The following is a 27,743-nucleotide window of genomic DNA, read 5'->3' as shown; positions in this document are numbered from 1 at the left end:
TAAGTTTCGTTGAAGGTATGCTGTACTTCATACTTTCATTTAACCCTTTAAACAGAAGTACCTTTAAAAAGTGCAAGCTTGAAGCACACAAACATGGTAATAAAGTGGTAATACTGGTCAAATTGCTCTTCCAGTAATTCACCCCATCCCTTGTTTCTGGGGTAAAATAAGTAGCATGTTAGTTTTACATTTAAAAGTAAGTTTCAAATGCCCTTTGCCAAGTTGTAGCCCAGCCAAGATCAAAATCTTTCTCAGGAACCAGCAGTCACCAGCCCCTCAGTCAACACAGGTAACTGCCATTGGTGTCAAGGTACTATCATACTGCCCTCAATCCACAGTGGTTGTCCTAAATTTGACTAAGACCTATAAGTAAAATGTATGCTCTTCAGGGCAGAGACTGTCTTCAGTTGTTTTCTTATATAAGGCTGACCACATAGTTAATGTTTAACAAAGAAATAATTAATAAAAATAATAATAATATTTAGTAATAATTATCTGAATCTAAAAGGCATTTTGGAAAAAAAGAAATTTTGAAATTTAAGTATTAGGTTTTGAACATGCCCAGGATTAAACTTTAGTTATTTTTTAGTTATGATGATTTTTATGCAGTAAATTCCTCTTAAAGTACCAGTATTTACTTCAATGAAAGCGCGTACCCTTCCCACTAGGAAACTAAATATAAAATGACATACAAATAGAAGTAAGGCCATTCTGAGTGAAGGCTATCACTCTATTGTGCCTGGCTAGCTAACTGCAGCAAACATGGCCCTCTAGCTAGTTCAATCAGATTTTACATTACGTTCCATACATGCTGCAACACAGGCACAAATGAGGCAAATTAACAAAGGAAGTCACAAAAAGCAATAATCAAGTTATGAAGTTGCAATGTTAAAAAATGTCTCTAAAGAAAACAATATGACGCTTACCTACTCATTAGCTCTTGAAAAGTTCCATTTGGTAATGGAAATATAAAGCCATTTATGACTGACTTTAAGTAATCCAAAGACACAAATCCACTCTGACTAACATCAAATGCTCTGAAGGCTTTTTCAATGTCCTGATAGGCTGAGTGCAGCTGAAATGAATACAATTTATAGTGTTTTGTTCAGAAAAATCAAGCTCATGAAGTTTTAAAAACAATAATGTATTTTTACAAGACCTTTTAAAGTGTTCTTCTTTGTAAACTGATCAAATAGGTTACCATGGCAAGCTCTGACTGTCAGATGTTTGATTAATAGGCTCACTACAAAACAGTATTTCCCAATCACAGAGACTCAAGTGACAAGGCAGACAAGTTTCTCACAGAAATATAGCACATATAATACCAGGGTTGGAAGGGACCCTCAGGAGGTCATCTAGTCCAACCCCCTGCTCAAAGCAGGGCCTATCCCCAATTTTTGCCCCATATGGTCCCCTCAAGGATTGAGCTCACAACCCTGGGTTTAGCAAGCCAATGCTCAAACCACTGAGCTATCCCTCCCCCAGGGATAATAACTCTACCTCAACATTCAGGGCTAAAAATATTGGTGGATCTGCCTGTTTGAGACATCTGTTTTAATATACTTTTAAAGACATCCCTAGTATAACTTAGTACCAAGCTCCTCTTTATTAAAATGGATCATAATGAATGCTAGAAAAAATGTTAGAAGAAACAGAATGGTTATTATACCTGTTATATAAACATATTGCCCATTTCTTTGGTTATTCTTTTAGTTCATGGGCTGTTACAAAGAAACTAGGGGAGTGCGGTTTTGCTTATGGGACTTACTGCAAATTTCAGTAAGGATAATAGAACAGCAGGAAGATTGGTTTCATTCACCAAAAGTTCAGTCAGTACTGTTTGTTGAATAATACAAACATTCCTTGGGCTTTCCATCACCCTTTTTGGTGCTTTACACTACCTTTTTCTAACCTGTTTACTGCTAAATGAAAACTGCAGACATCACAGGGCAGAGATAATGTATGGTGAGACCTCAAGAAGTCCAAAACAAATATCATGGGCTGATAGGGTTTACAGGGTGATGAGATGTACCCAGCCACCAACCCAGGCCTCAATCTGTGTGGCTCTGGAGGACCTACCCTGACTTCAGAATCAAGAACTAAAGGGGAAAGAAGGTCAGGTGATGTCCCTGCAGCCTTAGTGCCTGCTGACCTCCAGCCTACTAGAACTCTCCAATCACTTCAAGGCTGAGGAAGTACAGTTATAGGATTGTACGGCTAGATTTGTACTAAAACACTAACTCTGGTCCATAGTCCCGTCCCCTTACTTTCTCTATAGCCTTCTGAGAAAGGAGGGAGGTTCTTGAGGTTAAAGGACAGAACCGACTGTCAGGAGATTTGGATTCTATTCCTCTATCCACAAAATAGGTAGAACATACATATGGAATTGGCGGTGCAAGATCCTCCATGTTGTCCCTCTACCGTGCTCTAGAAGGATCCCCTCAAGGCATAAGGAGTTAACTCCTTCTCCATGCCCCTTCTCCATGCCCTTAACCTCTGTTCAAACTTCCAGCATGGGTGCCATTTATGAGCTTCACACATATCGAACAAGGGACTGCACTTAGGCCACTAGCTTATTTCATGAGCCTCATGAAATAATTACCAAATGATGACAACTTTTAAACATTACTGAGCTGGGTTGGGATTCAGTCAAGTGATCTAACAGTGAGAAGTGATAGATTCACATATGATTTGCCTGACCCATCGAGTTTCAATATTTTTATTTTGTTTTAGTCTAGAAAAATGGTGCTTTCCTAGGTATTTATATATATTTTTAAAGCTATGAACCTGGCAAACAAGATATGAAACCTTTAGAAAGTGCAATGAAAAACAAACTGTCATTTCTATTAAGGGCTTTTTAAAAAACAGCACAAATATTATTAATTTATATGTTGAACACCAAAACTTTCTGTGTAATCTCCTCTCTGTGTGATGCCTGGCTCAACCTCTCCATATTTCAGAGCATTCAGACACATTAAGGACTCCCTTACCTTTTTCCTAAAAGCCATCTCAATGTCATCTAGTGTGCATTCTATCACACTACACTCAGCTGGTGAAGTCTGTAGTGACAGCTTATTCTGTTTTGGCATCTTCTCTTGTGTCTCCTGCCAGTTCGGTACTGGTAAGGAAAACTTCATTTTAGCAAAGTCACTGCTATTGTCACCTTCAAAGAAATAAAAGTAACTGGATTTCTTTTTGAAGACCATTTCTTGTTAAATCATGAGAGAAGTCTTTATGGAAAACATTAAAATAAGCCCAAAATACAATTGATTTGTATTTCTCAGACTGGATTTCTAGGGAAGAATAATAGGTACAAAGCTTAGCATTTATAATAGTGCTTTTTATCTTCACTTTTCTTTAGGAGAATTAATTCATGTAGCTTACAATCTTAACAAATACTCTTATTAGCATGTAATATCACAGAGTATTCTGATAGTTTTATCTCTTTACCAATATTGTTACAGAGTAATTAGGCCCCTGAAAACACATTTTCAGTATATGTATGACAACCCACCCACCAATCTCGGACAGCTAACCTTGAAAGACACTGGTTTCTCTTGACTGCTCCCTTTGTTTTTCACATATTCCTAAATTTGTGCTCTTTCATATTGCCCACAGCCCTTGAAAGAGCCTTTAGTTAATATATGCCAAGTGCCCTCCCCATCAAAAAACTTTCCTGTGAAGCATTCAAGCTAGAATAATCACCATCCCACTTTCTGCTTTCTCTGAACTATATTGTGCTCTATATTATCCACACTGTTCTTTTAGAATGTAAATTCTTCAAGGCAAGAGCTCTGGTATATGTCTGGCATAATTTGATCATTGTATAGAATCCAAGCGTGATCACTGTGCTAGACCGGACCCAGATTTTGACACCCTTTCTCACACTGAGTAGCATCTTACTTCTGGAGTACTCCATTTCAATAGGACAACTCATGAAGTAAGGTGCTATTCAACATCAGCAAAAAAAGTATCAGAATCTGGCCATAAATAAATAAAAGTGACAACTGTTAATACTCGTGTAATGCTTTTCATCGGTAGGCCTGGTCAACTCACAAAGTCGCACCTGATTGATCAAGGGCATGTTTTTAAATCGATTTAATTAAACTGGTGCAAAAAGCTATGTGGACCCTCTTAATTCAATTTAAAACAGGTTTATAGCAGTTTTTCTTGTGAGGTCGGTGATATAAATCAGTTTTGAACCAGTGGAAGTGCCCACAAGGCTTAACTAAATTTTTTTTAAAACCTTTTCAAACTGGTTTAGCCAAATCAGTTTTTACATCATTTGTATGTAGACAAGACCTTGAGCCTCAAAGCACATTACAAAGGGGGTAAGTATATTTATCCACATGTTATAGATGGGGAACCTGACAAACAGAAGTTAAGATCCTTGTCAAAGATCACCCAGTGAGTCAGTGTGGTAAAAAGGTGTTTAAGGAACAGGTTAAAAGGGAGACTATGACAGGTCATACTGAAAGTTGAACTGTTAGGCTGGAGGGAGGTTACTAGTGGAGTTCCTCAGGGATCTGTCTTGGGACCAATCTTATTTAACATTTTCCTTAATTACCTGGGCACAATAAGTGGGAGTGTTTTAATAAAATTTGAAGATGACACAAAGTTGGGAGGTTTTCTCAATATAGAGGAGGACCAAAATATCACACAAGAAAATCTGGATGACCATGACAACTGGAATAACAGAAACAGATGAAATTTAATAGTGCAAAGCGCAAGGTCATGCACTTAGGAACTAATAATAAGAACTTTTGCTGTCTGCTGGGGATGCATCGGTTGGAAGAGACAGAGGAGGAGAAAGGCTTGGATGTATTGGTCAATCACAGAATGACTATGAGTTGCCAACATGATGCAGCAGTGAAAAAGATTAATGCAATCTGAGGCTGCATCAGGCGAGGTATTTCCAGTAGAGACAGGGAAGTGTTATTATCATTGTATGAGGCACTGGTGAGACCTCATTTGTAATAGTGTGTGCAATTCTGATCTCCCATATTTAAGAAAGATGAATCCAAACTGGAACATGCGCAAAGGAGGGCTACTAGGAAGATCAGTGGAATGGAAACGCTACCTTACGAGAGGAGACTTAAGGAGCTTGACTTGTTTAGCCTAACAAAACAAAGACTGAGGGGAGATATGATTGCTGTCCATAAAGACATCAGAAGGAGAAACACCAGGGAAGGAGAGGACTTATTTAACTTAAGGCCAATTTGGACACAAGAACAAATGGATACAAACTGACCATCAATAAATTTAGGCTTGAAGTTAGACAAAGGTTTCTAACGATTGGAGGAGTGAAGTCCTGGAACAGCCTTCCAAGGACAGTAGGGGAGGCAAAAACCCAACCTGTTTCAAGGCTGAGCTTGATAAGTTTATGGAGGGGATGGTTTGATGAGTTTATCTACAATGGGATATGGCCCATCTGTGACTGTTAGTAGCAAATATCTCCATTGGCCAAAGATGGGATGCTAGATGGGGAGTTACTACAGAGAACTTTCCCAGGTGTCCGGTTGGTGCATCTTGCCCACATGCCCAGGGTCTAAATGATCACATTTGAGGTTGGGAAGGAATTTTTCCCCAGCTCAGATTAGCTGGTGGGGGGGGTTCACTTTCCTCTGCAGCATGGGGCACGGATCACTTGCTGATTTGAACTAGAGTAAATGGTGCATTCTCTGTAACTTCAAGTCTTTAAATCAAGATTTGAGAACTTCACTAACTCAGTCAGCGGTGACTGACCTATTACAGGAATGGGTGGGTGAGGTTCTGTGGCCTGCAGTGTGCAGGCGGTCAGACTAGATGATCATGATAGTCTCTTCTCCCTTAAAGTCTGTGAATGACAGAGTGGGAGGTGAAAATCCAGGTCTCCTGACTCACAGACTTGTGCTTTATCCATTGACCCATCTTCTTCCCTAATAAGAGTAGGATTTTGTGAGCTTGCCCATTCGAGTTCCCCGTTGCTGAATAAAACCATTATATAATAGGAGGAGCTGTGGAACAAACAGCCTGATGACACTGGCCATCAGAATTTCAATTTGGCCATAATTGTAATCCTATATCAGTATAGAGCTAAATAGACCAGAGGAATTTCTGCCTTATTAAGAAAAGGAGTACTTGTGACACCTTAGAGACTAACAAAGAAGTGAGCTGTAGCTCACGAAAGCTTATGCTCAAATAAATTTGTTAATCTCTAAGGTGCCACAAGTACTCCCTTTCTTTTTGCAAATACAGACTAATGCGGCTGCTACTCTGAAACCTGCCTTATTAAGAGTACTACATATTTTTCAGGCTTCAGACATAGATACGTATTATAACATTACCACGTGTGATAATAATTCTGATTCTACTGAGAGCCTCTTGCAAGGTGTTTGATATGCTCAACTGACGTCAGTGGGAGTTGAGGGTGTTCAGCTACTTTCAGCACCAGGCCCAATTTAATTAACCACTCCAGTGCACCATCTTCAATGTCTCTTCTCTCACTACATCCACCCTTCTCCTCCTTTTATCTTTCTAGTTTACCCATTCTGATCTCTACCCTAAATACTGCCCTATGTTTACTAGGTGAATGGGTTTATCTAAGATAATGTTCACCTTTACAACTGCTTTGTTGATCAAAGCAGAGTGGGATTTGACTTTGGAGCACCAGCTTTGGTTATGATGTCAGTTGGCCACACTATGTAAAAAACCAAGCGCTTAGCAGCTGTGGTTATTTTACCAATTATTTTCTAAGCTATTTTATTTTGTAATATTTCATAAACTTTACATCATTCTGTGTACACACAACCCTGTTTCAGAATGAAGAGGGGGAAAATACAATTAAATAAAAAAAGATTCTAATGGTATGATTTTCAGAAGTGCAGAGCATCCACTGAAGTCAATAGGAACAGCCTGTACTCAGCACCTTTGAAAATCAGGCTATCCATTTAATGTTGGTTTAAAAATAAGTCCCACTACCCAATGGAAGACTTTTTGTCAGGCAGTGGATCAGTTCAGTACTATGACTGTTGGCTGGGCTTTTCTAGACAACTGTGAAAGGTTAATTTGTTCTTTTGTGACTCTTTGTGAAGTATTAAGTCTGAATAGTAGAAATGAAAGGCGCAATGTTTCAAGTTGGTAGGCTCAAAATTTAGCTTACGGTCTTTTCTTCAGGTTGCAAAGTCTGTGTAATTCTTTATTGGCTTTTTTTCCTCTGGTATTATGTTTAAATGCTATTTTTTTTAAACAAAGAGAAATGAAAACTCACTTGGCAGAAAGACCAGCACTTGCAAGTAACCCTACAACAACAAACCCAGCTGCATACATCATGTAGAAAAATAGGTTTTTAAAGAAACAGATTTTAGTTCCAAGCTTCTAAGGGTTTAATGCAAACATAATAATTATTTTTAAATTATAAAAAAAAACATACTGACAGTGTCCTTTTCTTAAAATGCATTCAAAAGTCCGTAGACTCTGATATACATTATGGGACATATTTTCAAAAATGAAGGCCAGAAGGTGATGCACAAAAAACATGACTGAATGTGCAGCCCTTTGATTGTACATACAACTACAGTAAGCACAGTACTCCAATAGCTATTTGTACATGAACTCTTAAAATCTGAAGGCATAATTGCAACAAATAAGCTTCAACTGTGACTATACTTTTTACACATGCACTTGGGTGTCACTTTTTGAACCCTTGGCCCTATGAGCAGTGTTGATACACTGTGGATGAGCTTTTCAAACCACTCTAAGAGAGACCATCCCCTAAATGGCACATAGTTGTCTTAGGCTTCTTTGAAAATTTCAGACTAAAGTTGCCATGTAAGGGCCCGATCTAACTCCCATTGATTTCAGCAGGAGTAGAATCAGGCCCCAAGTGAAAACTTCGCTTTCCCAAAGCCTACACTATACATTCTCCTTATGAGCACCTACCTAGGCATTGGTTTTCTGTTGCATTTTTCTTAATTGTACCCATATGTATACCAAGGTTCTTCAGAAATTCTTTATAATCCAATGTATTCGTTTTACCAACACAGGAATGATTCCACAGTCTGGAAAAAAAAGCAACTCCTTTCAGTGAACAACATTATTCTCTGTCAAATCTGTAGTGAAACATTGGAAAATAAACATATATGATCTTTACAGAATATTATGTAAAAATTAAGAGAGGGAAGGTGGTATTTTTTGCATATACACATTGTATTATTTCCCCCCAGAATTTATATATGTGGTGTGTGAGTCATCTGCATACTATTACTCAATGCCACACTACCATGTGATTTGGCTGACCAGATACCTGATATAAATGTTAATAGATGTGCACAGAAATTAGTTCAATTACATAAGAAAACTATGGAAATTCTTAATCAAAGCCTAGTGTAATCTATGGCAAATGGAACCTAAATTCTATTACAATGTGCCTGGGTTTTGCAGCAGTCAGATCCAAAGCCTGCAGCAGCTTTATTTGAATTAAAATTTTGAATTTTTTATTGAATTAAATGTGGAAATGAATGTTACAATTAGAACCATATCCCCGGTGTAATTTATTTTTATATTAAATTTTCCAGTCTGAGAAACAATTTGGGATTGGGATGAGCATATTTGCTAAATATTTGTACTAATCAATGGTGAAATAGTTAATAGAATGAACAGTTAGGTTGTCCTCTTTAGATTTAAGTCAACCCATTGAAATCAATGGGTAGTTCACACCTTTCGAACTATGGTTTCAGGTTGGCTGAAGGTTTGTGTGAGACAACACATACTTGATGTTTCCAAGTTTATCTTCCTAATCACTAAAAATATGTAATTTTTTTAAATGAAAGCGGAGATTTTTGTAGTACAATTCAGAGATGCATAGAGTTTAAGGCCTAAATATACCACTAGATCATCTAGTCTGACCTCCTGTATATCACAGGCCAGTTGTCCCTGTATTGAAACCAATAACTTGTGGTAGACTAAAGCATATCTTCCCAAAAGGCATCCAGTCTTGATCTGAAGACAACAAAAAATGACAAATCCACCACTTTGCTTGGTAGTTTGTTCCCATGGTTAATCACACTCATGGTTAAAACTTTGTGCCTAATTTCTCATTTGAATTCCTCCGGCTTCAGCTTCCAGTCACTGGTTCTTCTTATGCCCTTCTCCATTAAATTAAAGAGCCTGTACTATTCTCTCCCTGTGGAGAGAGACTCTAAATGAAGTCACCCCTCAATCTCCTTTTTGATAAGCAACTTGGGCAAGTCACTTAACCGCCTTTTACCTCAGTTTCCCCATCTATAAAGGTGGGATATAGTGCCTACATACCCAAAGGAATAACTAGTTAATATTTGTACAGTGGTTCAAAATCTGTAAAGCATGACAGAAAAACTTATTAATAATAACATGGATAGGCCATCTTCCAATTTGAAGCAAACTTCCCTGTACAAATTCAAAATAAAGGAAATACTTCACAAACATTGTGTGACTGGCTTATTTGAACACTGACAGTCCAATCATGACAAGAAAAGCCATGTTAAAGATCAGGTTAATGCTATATCTTGGTATAAATGACATGTCACTCATGATATATCTGTTTGCAATTCATACTTTTTTGGAGCTCAGTTTTTGTAACATTCAAATACTGTTAAACCCAGATATACACAAATTATCAAAAATGAACACTTCACTCATTATCTACCACTAAAAACAAAAGTGACAGTTTTCATCAACACATGGATGCTCCAATTTCTAACACCTGAAAAGCTCCATCCCCCATAAGCTGTATTGTTACTGATATCAGGCAGTGTCTGGTGATTGAACAAGAAGGCTTTTTCTGGATTTTCATATGTCAAAGTTAAAAAATCAATTCCGTCAACCCAAAAATGGAACAACACCACTAATTATTTGTTCAGAACATCATTATGCATTACAAGCTGCTCTTAGCATTGAACCATTAAAAGGGAACCGAAAAACCCAAGCCGTAAGTGTGGATCAGAATCATATGCTGCATGCTTTATCACTACCTTAGGTTACTATGAAAAGGACATGGTGCAGCTTGAAGATATAGTAAATAGAGAGTGAGCTTTTCTTTACAGCATCCACAAACAATGGTGCAAATCCTGCTCCCACTGAAATCAACAGGACTTTTGCCATTGGCTTCACTGGAAGTAGAACTGATCCTTGTATTTACTGAAGGAATTAAATAATGAAACATTCATTCCTGGGTCGGGGGAAACCATGTTTATAGACTTTAAAACAAGAATTCTTGAGCAGAATCATCCTGATGGATAGACTGCTTTTAAAATTGAAATCACTAAGTGGCATTCCTTTTTATTCCAGTCTCCATGTGGAAAAGTAATAAATAGCCTCACTGATGTTTACCGTATTGTGATATTTATAGTACAGTACTCAGAATTATTTACATAACTTCTTTGATCCTAAAGGTACTATGTTATACTAGTTACTCATAACTGCAGTGGTGGTGATGCTGGAAATGAAAAAAATAGATTAGATTAGAATGGATAGATAAAATAGGGTGGCAATCCACTGATGCACAGCACAATGAACATACTGTACTCAGAAATGTTTTCCAAGGACACAAGGGCAAACCCATACTTAAACAAAAAGTGCCATCTTTAAAGGCAGGAGTTCTCAAACTGGGGGTTGGGACCCCTCGGGGGTTGCGAGGTTATTACATGGGGGGTCGTGAGCTGTCAGCCTCCACCTTAAACCCTGCTTTGCATCCAGCATTTATAATGGTATTAAATATACTAAAAAGTGTTTTTAATGTATAAGGAGGGTCGCACTCAGAGGTTTGCTATGTGAAAGGGGTCAACAGTACAAAAGTTTGAGAACTACTGTTTAAAGGGATCTGTTTGCTGTGCCTTGTATGTAGTAATATTTCAGGTTACTACAACTGAAAGATGTCAGCTGACAAATAAAACACCTGTATTATTTGTGTGTTTACTTTGTATATTTGACAGCACCATGTGTAGTCACTTTCACTGTTTCCCCTGTATTCTCAGTAATCCAAAGCCAGTTAAAGTCAATGGAAAGTCATTGTCTTAAATGGGCTTTGGATCAGACCCCTAATTAAATCCTGATGTTGCAAACACACGTGTGCTTAATTTTGAGCAAATAAATCCCAAATCAGGAAAGCACTAAGGCCCTGACCCTTAAACATTTATGCACATGCATAACTTTAATACTATCATTGATGTAATGGGATTTAAGCATGTGTTTAAGCATCCTTCCTGAATATGAATGCTTTTTCTGAATCAGAGCCATGAGTAGTCCCATTGAAATCAACAGGACTACTGACTTCCTTAAAGGTAAGCCTGTTCCTAAGGGTTACTAAGGGTCTGGCCTGGAGTTATTTTTCCACTATTGAAAAGACCTTTACACAAACATGAACAAGGGAGCAAAAATATCCTTGTACACATTTTAAAGTGTGCATTTTTTTAAAATTTCAGCACATTATTTAAAGAACACCCAATCACTCCCTACCCTTTTAAAAAAATTAGCCAGTTACAGAAGATTCAAATTAAATGTAATGTGGACATAAGGCAGTGCTGATTTTCTAAATATCAAAATGTTGTCATTACTAGAATTATTTTGTTATTTTTCTACTTTCTATTTTTAACAAATATGAATGCTATTTTGTCATTATAATTAAAAAAAAAACAAATGTACCCATTATTCTTTCCAGCCCATTGTTTAAGAACATTTCACTTTTTACATAAAGATTTGCTCTGAAATGCTGACAAGGAAAATAACCTTGAGTTATTTGCTGCATAACTGCCAGATGAGTACACTAAAAGTGCCAGGGGACAACTTCATCTCGAGCATCTGACTCTTAAGAAAAATCTTCTATGTGTGGTATTTAAGAATTGGTACTGTATCTGCCCACTACCCTTCCTATAATATCTGAGCACCCCTTCCACAATATATGAGAAGAGATTGCCTTGTTCTCAGACAAATCCAGGATACCAATGAGAGAGTCAAGGTCCATTGCTTTTTGTTAAAATAGCCATTCCAAAACAGGGAAGTGTCAGCACTGATGAGAGGCTTGGATGAGTTTAAAGTCCACTAGGACCATTGGACTGTATAACTGTGAAAGCCTGAAGGTCTAAGTACTGGGTACAGGAGAATGGTATTTGTCAGGTAGGCATAAAGATCTATGGATGGGAGGGAGAAAGCTAGGGACCATTCTTTCCAGGCAAGATTGTGCCGGCACAGATCAACTGGGAGCTGGTTTGCCTTTTTTTGTGAGAGGACAAGACTTCAGAGCTGCCAGACTTTTTCTCTCATTGACAGGTACTTAGTATCATTTCAACTATACTACAAACTACTGACTTGTCTATCTAGAGTAGGTCTGGCCTATCTGAGAGAAAGTTCCTGAGGCTAAATAGTGTCCTTCACACGGCTCTTGGATCTCATGCATTTATATGGAGCCTGATCATTGACTATGACCATTTTCCCAAAAGCACACAGCTCCTTTTGTGTCTCCCACCCTAAAGACTGACATTTGTGGTCAGAGAAAGCCCTCTTTATAATTATAGTCCTGATCCAAAGACCCTTAAAGTCAAGGGAGAGATTCAACACGGTCCCAGAACACCACAAGAGAAGATTTGTCTTGGGCAGAAATATTTATCAATCACTCCAAACCAAATATTCAATGGGCTTGGGCTTGAATCAGAAACAGCTGCAGAGTTCTGAGCGCAGAGTAGACATGAACACAGGAAACTACCTTGAAGGAGAACACCAGAAGGCAAAGTAGCAGTAGACTCCAGTAGAAGGGACAACACTGAAGACACAGAAACACCTGTATAGCCGTCTTTTCATTCTAAGTTGGTCTGGAAGTTATCTCTCCGGTTGACTAGGCTCTGCTGTAGTTTAGAACAAATTCCAGAGACAAAAAGGATGGTAAGAGCCAGGAGCCTGTTAACTGGGAGTATTGGAAAAAGTTTCAGGTCCTCCAAAGCAAAACTTCAGAACTAGTCTGTTCTGACAAATGCAGCCTTCATCTGAAAAACCCATGCCATTTAAATCTATATTGCCCAGAGCTATTAAAGCGATACAGTGTAGCAGCCAATTGAGAATCTAATGTTTTAGTTCCTCTATGGGTTCATGTCACTGAAAGTGAGGCTCCTAATATCTAAGGAAACATCACTGGGAACCTCAGGAACAGAAGCCAATTTAAACTAGACTAGCAGTACAGAGGATACTGGTTTCTTTTTAATGCAGCTGGCTTTTTAGGCTCTTTAGTGAGGCAGGATCTTCCATCTAGGCTCTGGCTTTAACAAATTAGGAATGAAAAAACAGGAAGAAGAGAGGGAGGAATGATAATATTCTTAAAGAAAAGAAGACCTCTCGGCCTACCTGATCTCAGACCCTGGAATGCTAAAGAAGAGTGAAAGTTGCCCATGGACTTTAGTTAGGGGGTGGCTGTGGATTTTTGGTGGGGACCTCCACAGATAATTGCTCCGAGACTTGGACTGTTAGGCAAAGAAATATAGGAAGTGCAGCTTTTGGTGTCTTGCCACAAGAGTTACATTTGCTCAGTTTCCTGCTAGCCTTTTCTAGTTTCTCAGCTGTTATCACCTCTCATGGAAAAACCTTTTTAGTTTTTTATTTTATTTTTTTGGAGCAGCCTAGCTAGTCATTGAAATTTCTGGAATGTGAAAGTGGAGGCATTTCACTTGTGCTGATCACTCCTGGGAAGTCAGAAAATGACTAAGGCACTCAGGAGATACATGAGAACACCTGGACTTTGCCATTTTATTTGTTGCCCTTTCCTATTTACCTATGATGTTATACGCAAAAGCCCATTAATAAGTGAACTAAGTTTATGCACTTGGATAATATTCACTTAAGACATGCTGGGTCAGGGGAAGGGTGATTTATGAGGATGGAGTATTGTGGTGGAGATAGAGAACCAGATTTACTGGCATGTCTATTCCTTTGTGCTGCCCTGGTGCTGCAAACAACCATAAACCCATCTTAACTAGAGCAGTGCAAAACTGCTGGTGTAGCAGTGAATCTGGCCCATGATTTTAATTGCCCTCAAAAAGTTAAAGCTTTCTCATCCCTGGAACAAGGCACTAATAGCTTTCCCTCAATGCACTATCATCATTAATGATGTCACCCATGTACTTTCAGTGGAGAATAGACTCCAAGATGCTTAATGGTCCATCCTAATAAGGAATTCAGGTACAGTTTGGTTACATATAAAATCTCTCAAGTTTAACAGGTTTCTTTAAGAGAACGTAACTGTAGTTTTGTGATTTTTACTAAGCAAGATAGGATGAAAGCAATTTTTAAAAGAAGTAATTCATTATTTCTGATCTTCTGTTCTCCAATATAAAGGTGAATCTGTATCATTATTTTATATGTTAAGCTTCAGAAGTTTTATCTGAAACATCGTCATTGTTGAACATTTAAAAAAAAACCCAAATAAAAATCTGTGATCTTTTTTATTATTCAGTACTTATGGAGATCTAGTAACATTTTTTATAGATTTACTACCTTTCAGATTTCAGTGCCAAACACAAGCTTTATTGTCAAATAAAGCATTGTTTTGTTTGTTGATTGCTGGCTTTAGAAGAGTATTGCTTCTGTTCTATAATTGCATGTACAAAATTATTTAATTGGTTTTGTTGGGATGTAATTCTGGAGAATGTCCCAGCCAGAAAAGATATAAAAATTGAAACAGTAAGCCCAACCAGCAAAGACAGGCTAAAAATTATTTTGGAGGTTGCTTGTGGTGGGGACAGGGGGACCAACAACAAAAGAACGGCCCATCCTAATTTGTTTAATTTTCCTTTAGGCCCTTATCCAACAGAAAACAGCCTCCAAGATTGCTGCTGACAAAAGCTCCATGGACCTTATGGCGTATGCATCCGTGAAAGCAGTTCCAAATTCCAAGAGGATATATTGGAAACTGCCATGTGGTAAACACACAGCTAGATTCTCCTCTGTTCGTGGTGTTAATTATACCTACCTCCACCAGCTGACATTCCTGAATTCCAGGGGCAATTCACCTGCCCTCTTTCAAAATTTCCACCGAAGAGGAGCAGCTTTAAATCACAGCCAGGGCTCCACAGGAGTCCACAAGCAAAGAATGGTAAAGAGATGCACGGAATTAGTGTATCCTCCAGTTGCCTTGGATGCCCATCCTCCTGGGGCAGTTTAGCCCACCTTAGGACTGCAGGCACTGCCTTTTGAAGACCCCCAGTAGAATAGAGGCAGTGGCCACTTTTCACTTCCACACCTGCCCTCTGACAGAGGTACCTCTGCTAGGGTTTATGACAGTAAAAGCTGGCAGGGACCCTGGAATCATAATGCCAAAAGTATCAAGTGGACATTTAATTAATACTTAGCACTTACAGGGCAGAGGGTATTATATTTTAAACTCCTGTACAATCATTAATTAATCAATCCTCATATCACCCCAGTGAGGTAAGTATAATTATCCCCTTATACAGGCGGGGAAACTAAGCACAGAAAGGTTAAGTGATTTGCCTGAGGTTACCAAGCAAATCAGTGCTGATCTGGGATTACTCAGTGTTCCTGAATCAAAGACCCACGCTCTGTCTGCTGACTCATATTCCCTTTCTAACTACCCCCTTCCCAGAGACAGAATCTGTGTTTCCAGCTCACTTAATTACCATGCTTGGCAATCAGGCTTAGGGCATGATATCAAAGCTCCAAGCTTTCCCTGACATCCCAATGGGGAGAGTATGTTCTATCCTGCTTGAATAACCTTCTGAAGAGGACTCATAGTTCAAATATCTCCCAGGACTCAGCCAAGGAAAGCAAGAGGATTGAGCAAAAGATTGTTTTTTTCACCTCCAGTGACTGGAGCAAAGAAGGCCACTCCATTGCTCATCTCTTCTCTCCCTAGAACAGGTTCAGATGGGTCTCACTGTTATCACCATTCAGCATGTAATCAGGGTGGGGTGAGAAGGCACCAGCAGTACCATTCCTGGAACTGGTGTGAAGGGGGGAAGGAATGTCTCATCAGACAATCTTTTGGAGATCAAGACAAAGAGGTTCTACCCCAAAAACACCAATCTCCCTAAAAAAAAAAAGGAATACTTGTGGCACCTTAGAGACTAACAAATCTATTTGAGCATAAGCTTTCGTGAGCTACAGCTCACTTCATCAGATGCATGCAGTGAAAAATACAGTGGGGAGATTTTATAGGCACAGAGAACATGAAACAATGGGTGTTACCATACACACTATAACAAGAGTGATCAGGTAAGGTGAGCTATTACCTGCAGGAGAGGAAAAACAAACAAACAAAAAAAAACCTTTTGTAGTGATAATCAAGGTAGGCCATTTCTAGCAGTTGACAAGAACATGTGAGGAACAGTTGGGGGAGGGGGAATAAACAAGGGGAAATAGTTTTACTTTGTGTAATGACACATCCACTCCCAGTCTTTATTCAAGCCTAATGTAATGGTGTCCAGTTTGCACATTTAATTCCAATTCAGCAGTCTCTCACTGGAGTCTGTTTTTGAAGCTTTTTTGTTGAAGAATTGCAACTTTTAGGTCTGTAATCAAGTGACCAGAGAGATTGAAGTGTTCTCTGACTGGTTTTTGAATGTTATAATGCCTGACGTCTGATTTGTGTCCATTTATTCTTTTACGTAGAGACTGTTCGGTTTGGCCAATGTACATGGCAGAGGGGTATTGCTGGCACGTGATGGCATATATCACATTGGTAGATGTGCAGGTGAATGAGCCTCTGATAGTGTGGCTGATGTGATTAGGCCCTATAATGGTGTCTCCTGAATAGATATGTGGACACAGTTGGCAACAGGCTTTGTTGCAAGGATAGGTTGCTGGGTTAGTGGTTTTGTTGTGTGGTGTGTGGCTGCTGGTGAGAATTTGCTTCAGGTTGGGGGGCTGTCTGTAAGCAAGGACTGGCCTGTCTCCCAAGATCTGATGAGTTGTCCTTCAGGATAGGTTGTAGATTCTTGATGATGCATTGGAGAGGTTTTAGTGGGGGGCTGAAGGTGATGGCTAGTGGCGTTCTGTTATTTTCTTTGTTGGGCCTGTCCTGTAGGTAACTTCTGGGTATTCTTCTGGCTCTGTCAATCTGTTTCTTCACTTCAGCAGGTGGCTATTGTAGTTGTAAAAACATTTGATAGAGATCTTGTAGGTGTTTGTCTCTGTCTGAGGGTTGGAGCAAATGCGGTTGTATCATAGAGATTGGCTATAGACAATGGATCGTGTGGTGTTGTCTGGATGAAAGCTGGAGGCATGTAGGTAAGTATAGCGGTCAGTAGGTTTCCGGTATAGGGTGGCGTTTATGTGGCCATCACTTATTAGCGCCGTAGTGTCCAGGAAGTGGATCTCTTGTGTGGACTGGTCCAGGCTGAGGTTGATGGTGGGATGGAAATTGTTGAAATCATGGTGGAATTCCTCAAGGGCTTCTTTTCCATGGGTCCATATCATTAAGATGTCATCAATGCTGTTCAGAGGTGTGTTGGAAATACTCCTTGAGTCGGAGACGTCGAAAATAGGATTCTAGGTCACCACAGAACTGTATCATGTTCATGGGGGTGAAGGGGCAGAAGGAGAGGTCCCGAGATAGGACAGATTCTTCTGCGGGGCTAAGAGTATGTCTGGATAGATTAACAATATTGCTGGGTGGATTAAGGGAACCACTGTTGTGGCCCCTTGTGGCATGTAGTAGTTTAGATAGTTTAGTGTCCTTTTTCTTTTGTAGAGAAGCAAAGTGTGTGTTGTAAATGGCTTGTCTAGTTTTTGTAAAGGCCAGCCATGAGGAAGTTTGTGTGGAGGGTTGGCTTTTTATGAGAGTATCCAGTTTTGAGAGCTCATTCTTAATCTTTCCCCGTTTGCTGTATAGGATGTTGATCAGGTGGTACTGCAGTTTCTTTGAGAGTGTGTGGCACAATCTGTCAGCATAGTCTGTGTGGTATGTAGATTGTAATGGATTTTTTACCTTCAGTCCTTTTGGTATGATGTCCATCTGTTTGCATTTGGAAAGGAAGATGATGTCTGTCTGTATCTGTACGAGTTTTTTCATGAAGTTGATGGATTTCCGCTCCATACGGCTAAATTCAGTGCCTTGCACAATGACAGGTTTCAGAGTAGCAGCCATGTTAGTCTGTATCCGCAAAAAGAAAAGGAGTACTTGTGGCACTTTAGCGACTAACCAATTTATTTGAGCATAAGCTTTCATGAGCTACAGCTCACTTCATCGGATGCATACAGTGGAAAATACAGTGGGGAGATTTTATAGACACAGAGAACATGAAACAATGGGAGTTACCATACACACTGTAACGAGAGTGATCAGGTAAGGTGCACTATTACCAGCAGGAAAGGGGGAAAAAAAACAAAACCTTTTGTAGTGATCATCAAGGTGGGCCATTTCCAGCAGTTGACAAGAACATGTGAGGAACAGTAGCGGGGGGAAAATAAACATGGGGAAATAGTTTTATTTTGTGTAATGACACATCCACTCCCAGTCTTTAGACAAGCCTAATGTAATGGTGTCCAGTTTGCACATTTAATTCCAATTCAGCAGTCTCTCGTTGGAGTCTGTTTTTGAAGTTTTTTTGTTGAAGAATTGCAACTTTTGGGTCTGTAATCAAGTGACCAGAGAGATTGCCAACTGTGTCTACATATCTATTCAGGGGACACCATCATAGGGCGTAATCACATCAGCCACACTATCAGAGGCTCGTTCACCTGCACATCCACCTGTGTGATATATGCCAGCATGTGCCAGCAATGTCCCTCTGCCATGTACATTGGCCAAACCGAACAGTCTCTACGTAAAAGAATAAATGGACACAAATCAGACGTCAGGAACTATAACATTCAAAAACCAGTCGGACAATACTTCAGTCTCTCTGGTCACTCGATTACAGACCCAAAAGTTGCAATTCTTCAACAAAAGAACTTCAAAAACAGACTCCAGTGAGAGACTGCTGAATTGGAATTAAATGTGCAAACTGGACACCATTACATTAGGCTTGAATAAAGACTGGGAGTGGATGTGTCATTACACAAAGTAAAACTATTTCCCCTTGTTTATTCCCTCCAACCCTGCACTGTTCCTCACACGTTCTTGTCAACTGCTGGAAATGGCCCACCTTGATTATCATTACAAAAAGTGTTTGATTTTTTTTTCTCTCCTGCTGGTAATAGCTCACCTTACCTGATCACTCTCGTTACAGTGTGTATGGTAACTCCCATTGTTTCATGTTCTCTGTGTCTATAAAATCTCCCCACTGTATTTTCCACTGCATGCATCTGATGAAGTGAGCTGTAGCTCACAAAAGCTTATGCTCAAATACATTTGTTAGTCTCTAAGATGCCACAAGTACTCCCTTTCTTTTTGCAGATACAGACTAACACAGCTGCGACTCTGAAACCAATCTCTTTGAGACTGTGTGGATGAGACCCCCATTCCCACCCATAACAATCAAGCTGCTTGAAGCTAGGAGGAGTTCAGATGCTATGACCCATTCCTTTAGGAACCAGACAATGGAATTACTACCTCCCTCAGAGTATAGGAAGTTTCAGAGGCTGCAGTGTGCATCTGGGTGATTAAAGGGATAGGTCCATAATATGGAGCAAGGCTCTTGGCAGCCAGCCAGCTTTTATCCTAATAAGTCAGCCTATTGCCAAGCCACTCTCCAGAATCTGACAGCCTGTGCAGTTCAGAAGGCCACATAGGCCCCTTAACTTATTAATTTCAAGAAACATACAGAAATCTTTGACTATTTCCTTACTTACTTTTCATACTCTGCATCCTTCATCTTGAAACAACTGATCTCAAGAATCCGTCTTAGCTCATGCCGCTGTATTTGTCCTGTTCGGTTATAGTCAAAAAGTCTACAGGTCTTGAGGATGCTTTTCAAATTCTTTGAAATCTATAAATGACAAATGATCAAATTAACAAGAAACAAACACTGATGCAACCTGAAACACAGGCACTGGACAGCTTTGCTAATATAAAAAATGACATTTTATACCTTTTCCAACAATGCAAAAAAAACAACTTTTTGAGCACAGTGTTACAAAATGACTAGAAGACATGAACACTGTGCAGTTATTGAATGTTTTAAAGGCAATTTCCTCAGTAAATGGTGTTGGTAAAGTTAAAAAACTTTTAGGCAAAGTAATGAGTTTCAAATACAACTCATTCCTTTTAAGCAGTAGATAAAAGACATCTTCCTCCAATGACTGAAACCTAGAGATTTGCCAGAAACCAAATACTGCATGATTGTGGCAGATCTGCTTGACACTAGTATTTATGTTTATTAGAAATCAACAAATGATTAGTGTTCTTCATAAAGTGGAGTGAATCTCTTTTTTATTCACTTCAAATATTTACCAAAAATAAGGGGGTATGTTTGAGGGTGAAAAAAGAAAACATGGGGTTTTGCTAGTGAAGGTGGTGACATTTGCAACTGCAGCCCTTTCCTCTGTCCCTGCTGAAAATCTGTGCAAATTCTGAACCTGAAAATGTAGTCATATATTAAAACATGACATTGTGGGGTGCCAAGCTTACTGTTTTTCAATTACTTCTATGTCGAATTTTGCTCAGTTTACAAGTAAGAAAGTTTTCTTAAAAATACTGCTTTTTTTAACTACTGTTCCTAAAAATTCAAGCTGGGAAATGAAAGTCAAGTTGTGTACTTTCTGGTTCACACAACAGGAGCAACAATATAGATTCTACAACTGGAACTAAGTTGCTTGTTCTGATGATGGTACATGAGCCAGAATAGAATCCTATAGGCTATGCACTGCTAGCAGGAGTATAAAGTAGCAAAACCTTGGGTGAAATCCTGCTCCCACTGAAGTCAATAGGAGCTTTGCCATTGTGAACTCCTTATTCCCACTGCTGAGCAGTTAATCCCATGAGTACTTTCTTTGACTGCAATGGCACAATCTATGGTTATACCTGCCCACCAATGTAAGTAATGGGCCCACAATCTAATCCAAAGTAAGCAGAATTGAGGCAAACAGTCAGGTTATCACTGGTCCTTGGCAGGTGTGCACAGGCCAGGATGATGGAAGGGGGCAATTTTTTGTTTTGGATGGAGACAAGGAGGAGGGAAAGCTGGTTTTATTCATAAAAATTGCCTTTTGCTACTATGAACAGTTAAGACAACACAATAAAGTTATAATATAAACAGGATTGGCAAAAATCCAGAAATTTCCCAGTTTCACTGGACTGGGAAAACATTTCCACACATCTAGTCCCACACAACCACAAGGTTTTCATGAGAAAGGCTGTTTATTAACATTTGATATCTTTTGGTAATCAGATTTTGTTAAAGAGGGTCACTGTATGGTCAAAGAATCAAGCTTTAAATACTTCAATCCCCCCAGAATCAGAGATTCATTTCCCAGAAGTTTGAACTTAACCCTACATTCTTATAAGTCAAATTGAGTGCCATGCAGTTTACTACTGTGGCACTCTGTACCTCCAAGCAGCACCCTAGAACCGCCATATCCACCACTGTCATATAATCATGATCTGTTTTGTACAGTGTATGCCTTGTGAGGTATCATTTTAAAGGTCATGATCTGCTGAAACCTGTTCTGTCAAAATATGTATATCATTAGGGTTTATGAAGTGATGAGATTTTGCTGTATGGTTGTTATTGAAATATGTTGTAAATTTGGGAGTCATACATTGTTAGTTCTCCAGTGACAACAAAGCTGGTGATCCACACCCAGGCTGCCATCAAACCACCATTAATCAGCAGGTGAGTTGTAAACAAGGAATTTACAATTCTGTAAGAGAAACACCACACAATGGGAATTGCGCAACCCTGTGACTCAGGAAGCCCAACCAGGCATGCCTGGGTTAGTTTCTTTCCAGGGACATGGATTAAGAGTATAAAATAAGGGTCAGTGGCATCATGAGGGCACCTTTCTCCTCCCCACCTACACTGAAAGCAAAAGAATGCTGGGAAAACAAAGACCTGAACTGAGGAGACTGGTCCCAGGCTTAAAGGGAAAGCCTGTGTATTAAGGACTGTAACCTACCTGCAACATCCAGTAGGGTGAGAAAAACTGCTTGATACAAATATTGTTCCGCCTAATAAAGTCTAGGATTTAGACTGCATGCTTACCTTTTATTTTCTTTGGTAACTATCTCTGACTTCTTGTGCCTACCACTTATAATCACTTAAAATTGATCTTTCTGTAGTTAATAAACCTGTTTTATATTTTATCTAAACCAGAGCGTTTTGGCTGAAGTGCTTGGGAAATCTCAGCTCAGGTTACAAAGGCTAGCGTGTATCCTCTCCACATCGAGGGAGGGGCAGATTGGGTAATGAACATGTACAAGTCAGGCTTCTGACTAGGGCAAGACAGTTACTGTTCTGGGCTGCAAGGCTGGGGGCTTGGGAGATTTGCTGGTGCCTTTCTCTGTGTGATTCGTGAGTGGCTCAGGGAGCATTCATGCAATTTAGCTGGATGTGGGGCTGTTGTACTGAGTGATAACAGCACCTGGGGGGTTTGCTGCTTGTCACTAGCAAAGCATTGCGAGAGAGAGCCTGTGCTCGAGAAAGAGCCTGGGCTGGAGAGATAAGAGCATAACAGTTCCCCAGTACCCCAGGGATCCTGTCACAACTACATAAAGATATTTCAGCTGATCATTGAACATGATCAGCTTCTTTCAACATTAGAAACGTTAGTCCTGTTTGTTCTCAATAGACATTAATGAGCCAATCACACTTTACATTACAGTAGGACCTTGTCTTGGTGCCTGGCCATATTGTCCTCTCTTACTACTGTTGCGTGTCAGTTGGCTACTACGTTCCACCCCAGAAGTAACTGCATTTCAGCAGTGTTACAAGAAGGTAGTTTGTGTAGCACTGGTGGATCCCTCAGGGTCAAAAGGCAGTTATTGGAGTTGTCATAAATATAAAGGGAAGGGTAAACGCCTTTAAAAACCCTCCTGGCCAGAGGAAAAATCCTCTCACCTGTAAAGGGTTAAGAAGCTAAAGGTAACCTCGCTGGCACCTGACCAAAATGACCAATGAGGAGACAAGATACTTTCAAAAGCTGGGAGGAGGGAGAGAAACAAAGGGTCTGTGTCTGTCTATATGCTGCTTTTGCCGGGGATAGAACAGGAATGGAGTCTTAGAACTTTTAGTAAGTAATCTAGCTAGGTATGCGTTAGATTATGATTTCTTTAAATGGCTGAGAAAAGAACTGTGCTGAATAGAATAACTATTTCTGTCTGTGTGTCTTTTTTGTAACTTAAGGTTGTGCCTAGAGGGATTCTCTATGTTTTGAATCTAATTACCCTGTAAGGTATCTACCATCCTGATTTTACAGGGGTGATTCCTTTACTTCTATTTACTTCTATTTCTATTAAAAGTCTTCTTGTAAGAAAACTGAATGCTTTTTCATTGTTCTCAGATCCAAGGGTTTGGGTCTGTGGTCACCTATGCAAATTGGTGAGGATTTTTACCAAACCTTTCCCAGGAAGTGGGGTGCAAGGGTTGGGAGGATTTTGCGGGGTAAGACGTGTCCAAACTACGTTTCCCAGTAAACCCAGTTAGAGTTTGGTGGTGGCAGTGGATATTCCAAGGACAAAGGATAAAATTAATTTGTACCTTGGGGAAGTTTTAACCTAAGATGGTAAAAGTAAGCTTAGGAGGTTTTCATGCAGGTCCCCACATCTGTACCCTAGAGTTCAGAGTGGGGGAGGAACCTTGACAGGAGTACTAGGTGTTTAAAGTATTTTCTTACACTTTGATGTGTAAAGAAAATTCAGTGCAAATCACATCCAGCACCAGACACAGGGAGTTCTAAATACAGTTTTTATGCAGACCACAGATTATCCTGCAAAGACTGAAGTACTCTACCTCCAAATACAAGGCTACCCACCTAACAGTATTTTGCTAGCAACATAATTATTAATGATCCCCATACTTCCTTCAACATATGCATTCCAAAGAGAGCCTGCACCCATGGATCTGAACTTGTGGGGTACCACCTGCATAATATTCTCCTTCCTGCTCCCTTATTCTGTGGAATCCTCTCTGCATGGAGAACACAGTTTCACTTCTGAATGTTTGACAGGGCAAGCAGAGGAAGGTGGAGAGGGTTCACTGGTTTGCACTGCATCACTGCATTCTCCCCACCCCAAACCCTCCGATTCTGTCTATACTAACTTACACAGTCTTCCCCCCTGTGTGGTGTAGAACAACCCTTAAAGGGGTTTCAGGGGATTCCACAGGACAAGTGAGCCCCTTGTAGCACAATTCATAGAGAGATCATGTTGTTCAAGGGAGGCAAAGTGCTGGAGTGAGGAGGCAAGAGACCTCTGTGCAGATTTGCTGAGATTCCCTTGCATAGCTTGGGGGATATAGGGAGGGAAGAGTCTGAAACCCATGGCTTCTGCAGGTAGCAAAAGCTGCTCCCTGCTTGTAAGAGAATCTGAAGGAAATTCTGCAAGTGCAAACTAACAGTTGCTGCTCCTCTTTAGAGCAAACACCCTAGTAATGTAGGGAGTACAGCAAGTACTGAAATATTTATTTGAAGTAAAAATGGCAAAAATTTAAGGGTCGCAACTGTTCATTCTACAGAACTCTATGCTGAGGAATGAGGCAATGGCAGGACTGGGATTTAAATCCAAGTCTCCTGACTGCCAGCCCACTGTTCAAACCAGCAGAACATTCCACCTCTCTCATTTTAGTGAAAACGTGTCAAACATCCCACCGCCACGTTGTCATTCCTGGGGGTAAAAGAATGAGAAGTCACTTGTGCCTTTAAGGCACGGCCTGCAGCAGGGAATAGCTTGGAAGTACACTGCCTCTGCAGCAGTCACCAGAGAAGCACAGCTTGTGCATTATACGTTTACAGGGTGCAAGATGTGCTTTCCTTCACAAAAGGCAAAGTCTGCTGGTCTGTACAGGGCAAGAAAGGGAGAAAGGCCATAACCCATCCATTTCCACAGCCCTTCTGGGGAAGCTACCATTGCTGGACTGAAGCAATCCTGGCTCCTGGCATCCTCTTTCCCTCAGCCTGCACACACAGGCAGAAATTCTCACATTCTACCCTGGAATGGGCTTGGAGAATGAACCACCTTCTCATCCCTAACGGATGGCTTCTCCAGAGCAGGGTACCAGGTATACAGGAAAGGCAGGGTGAGCAAGCTTTCACAGCCAGAGCTCAATCTGGTGCCTGTACTGCAGACAAACAGAAAACTTCAGCCTGCAAGGCCGTCAATCCAGCACATTTCATGCATACTTTTTTTTTTGCTTTGTTTAAAGAAAAAGGAAAAATAAATGCATGAAAAAATATTCCTTGTGCAATAAACACATCAATGCTCATTTTCCATATATTCTACTTTGGGCCATTTTGTGTAAAATCTTTAATTAAAGTTTTTCTTTGAAATTGTCATCATCAAACCAGAAGAAAGAAAGTAAAAAACAGAAGGACACAGCTGTGCATATATGAAGTGCTATTCAGTACCAAATGAATTGGAACAAAATAAGTATCGTGACTGTTATGCTCTTAGTTTTGGCTCTGTATTCTCAGTAGCACAGTCTAACTTGTCACTTTATATTGATTCCATCTGTTTACACTCTGCAGAGTATTGGCTTCCTATGGTGAACATTTCCTATTTACCAGCTGGTAGAGATAGGCCAAATCAGATAGAAAAGAATTAGACTATTTTCAGAGCCTCATAAACATAAAATCAAAAATTTGTGGGGGAAGGGAAGTAGGAAAGTGGGGAGTGAGGACGAGATACTGGGCCTAATTCTCATTTTACACTAAGGCCCTTTATACATTCTAGCTATTTAGAGGGCCCTTAAAATTGGTGTAATATATTTATGCGCACTTTAAGGCCTTTTTACACCACCACATTTTACGGGAGTGTAAAGGCGGCTTAGTGTAAATGAGAAACAGGCTCAGTATGTTGCTTACCTTTAAAGAGACACTAGCAGTTTAGGTCCAGAACTAAGGATTAGTTTGTATGAATACTTATGCACAAACATCTCCATACAACAGCTAGAAGTGAAATGCCGAAATGTAAACCCTGATGCATAAGTGCATTATGGAGCCATCATTGTATCCTCACAACCCTTCTTACAAATTTGCTTTTCCTAGTGGTTGATTCTCTTCTTTTTCTGCTTTTCCGAGGTGGTTTCAACCCCATAGCCGATAACTCCTTGTTGGATCAACCAGGCAAGGTACTAACAAGCTTCAACAGGACTTTATTTTCAAAGTGGAAACCTCTTTACCAAGCTGCTGCTGCACCCTCTGTAGCTTTCTCCCAGCCTCTCAACTCTTCCCCCCTCCTTCCTGTTTCCTGTCCTTTCAGACTCCCAACAGCCAGTGCTCCCAATTCTAATAATTACAAGAAACATCTAAACACCACATTCCCTCCTCTCTTAAGAAACTCTCCCAATTAAAATAAACATTATTGTTCTAACCACAGGAACAAATATGAAACAAGACACTATACTGTTGGCAGAAATATTACACTGAAAACACTGTAGGTACTACATAACATAGTCTCTAGTCCACACAGGTGGTCATCTGGGTTTGACAGGCCATCTCTCAAGCCCCAGTTCCAGTGCAATGTCTTGTTGTGTTGGTACATCCAATGCAGACTGGGTGTTGGCATAATCTCCTCTTGGTGCATATGCAGGTACAAGATAAGAAGCATTCCATACCCGCCCATCAGAAAGTCGATAGGTGTAAGATCCCTTCTTCTCTATGATTTTAAGAGGAGCTGTGAATTTATGGTCCCCTTTGCGTAAAATTCCAGGTTTTCATATTCTAACAAAGGAACCACACTCAAACTTTGGTTCCTTAGCACCCCGCCGCTTGTCTGTGAAAGCCTTAGACTTTGCTTGGTTCTGTTCAACTGTTTTTCTCACATCATCCTCTGCCTTTAACAATCCAGCAATGTTCAGTTTAGTATTCATCTGTTTCCCATGCAGTAACTCTGTGGGTGATCTTTGCATTGTGACATGTTGTGTAGCCTGGTATGCTTGCAAGAAATCAGTAGTGAAGGGTATCCACAATCGCCCTTCCAGTTTAGCCATTTGCAAACTCTTTCAAACTTCTGTTGAACCATTCAATTTCCCCATTGGCTTGAGGGTAATATTGGGATGACCTTCTGTGTAAAATGTTCCTCTGTGCTCGAAAAGTTTCAATTTCCAGGGAACTAAATTGACTACCATTATCTGAAACCAGTTCTTTGGGGTTACCTTCCTTGCTAAAAACTGAAGAGAGGAGCTTAATTACTGTAGCAGAAGAGATTTGCGATGTAAATGCTACCTCAGGCCATTTACTGAAATAGTCTATTAAAGTGATGGCATAACGGCAGTCAATTGGAGCAGTATCAAAGGATCCTACAATGTCAATCACCACTTTTTCCCATGCAGATTCAGGAAGAGAAACAGGCTGTAATGGAGGGGTACATGTCACTGCTGTCTTATCATGCATTTGGCAAGTGACACAGGATTTTATGAGTACTTCAGTTTGAGAGTCCATCCCTGACCACCAATACAGATCCCGTAGTCATTGTTTGGTTCGGACAATTCCTTGATGAGTATCGTGTGCCAGGTTATGAGTTTTGACTGTAATTCTTCTGGCACAAGGAGCGGGTGTGTACCTCGTCGCAAAACGGCCATCAAACAAAGAAAGTTCACCCCAAACTCTAAAATAAGGCAGCAAAACTGGGTCAAGGTTTTTAGGGTGACTGGGTCGTTTCTTTGTCAAAAATTCCCATAGTTTTTGTTGAA

At 40.0% G+C, this 27,743-nt stretch overlaps 1 protein-coding gene across 1 annotated transcript in view; it reads right to left on the bottom strand.

The window, feature by feature from the left end:
• EFCAB6 (EF-hand calcium binding domain 6) overlaps positions 1-27,743 on the bottom strand; it is a 135,408-nt gene that overhangs the window by 85,413 nt on the left and 22,252 nt on the right. The window contains exons 5-8 of the mRNA XM_078851486.1: positions 19,750-19,886; positions 7,921-8,039; positions 2,991-3,163; positions 927-1,075 (exon numbers count right to left, since the gene is read on the bottom strand). Coding sequence (XP_078707612.1) covers positions 927-1,075; positions 2,991-3,163; positions 7,921-8,039; positions 19,750-19,886 — 578 coding nt within the window. The remainder of the gene's footprint in view (positions 1-926; positions 1,076-2,990; positions 3,164-7,920; positions 8,040-19,749; positions 19,887-27,743) is intronic.

Source organism: Lepidochelys kempii, chromosome 1, assembly GCF_965140285.1.
Source record: "Lepidochelys kempii isolate rLepKem1 chromosome 1, rLepKem1.hap1, whole genome shotgun sequence".
In the NCBI taxonomy this organism is placed as follows: domain Eukaryota; kingdom Metazoa; phylum Chordata; order Testudines; family Cheloniidae; genus Lepidochelys; species Lepidochelys kempii.
The sequence above is the reverse complement of the archived record's forward strand: the minus strand, read 5'-3'. Positions and strand labels throughout refer to the sequence as shown.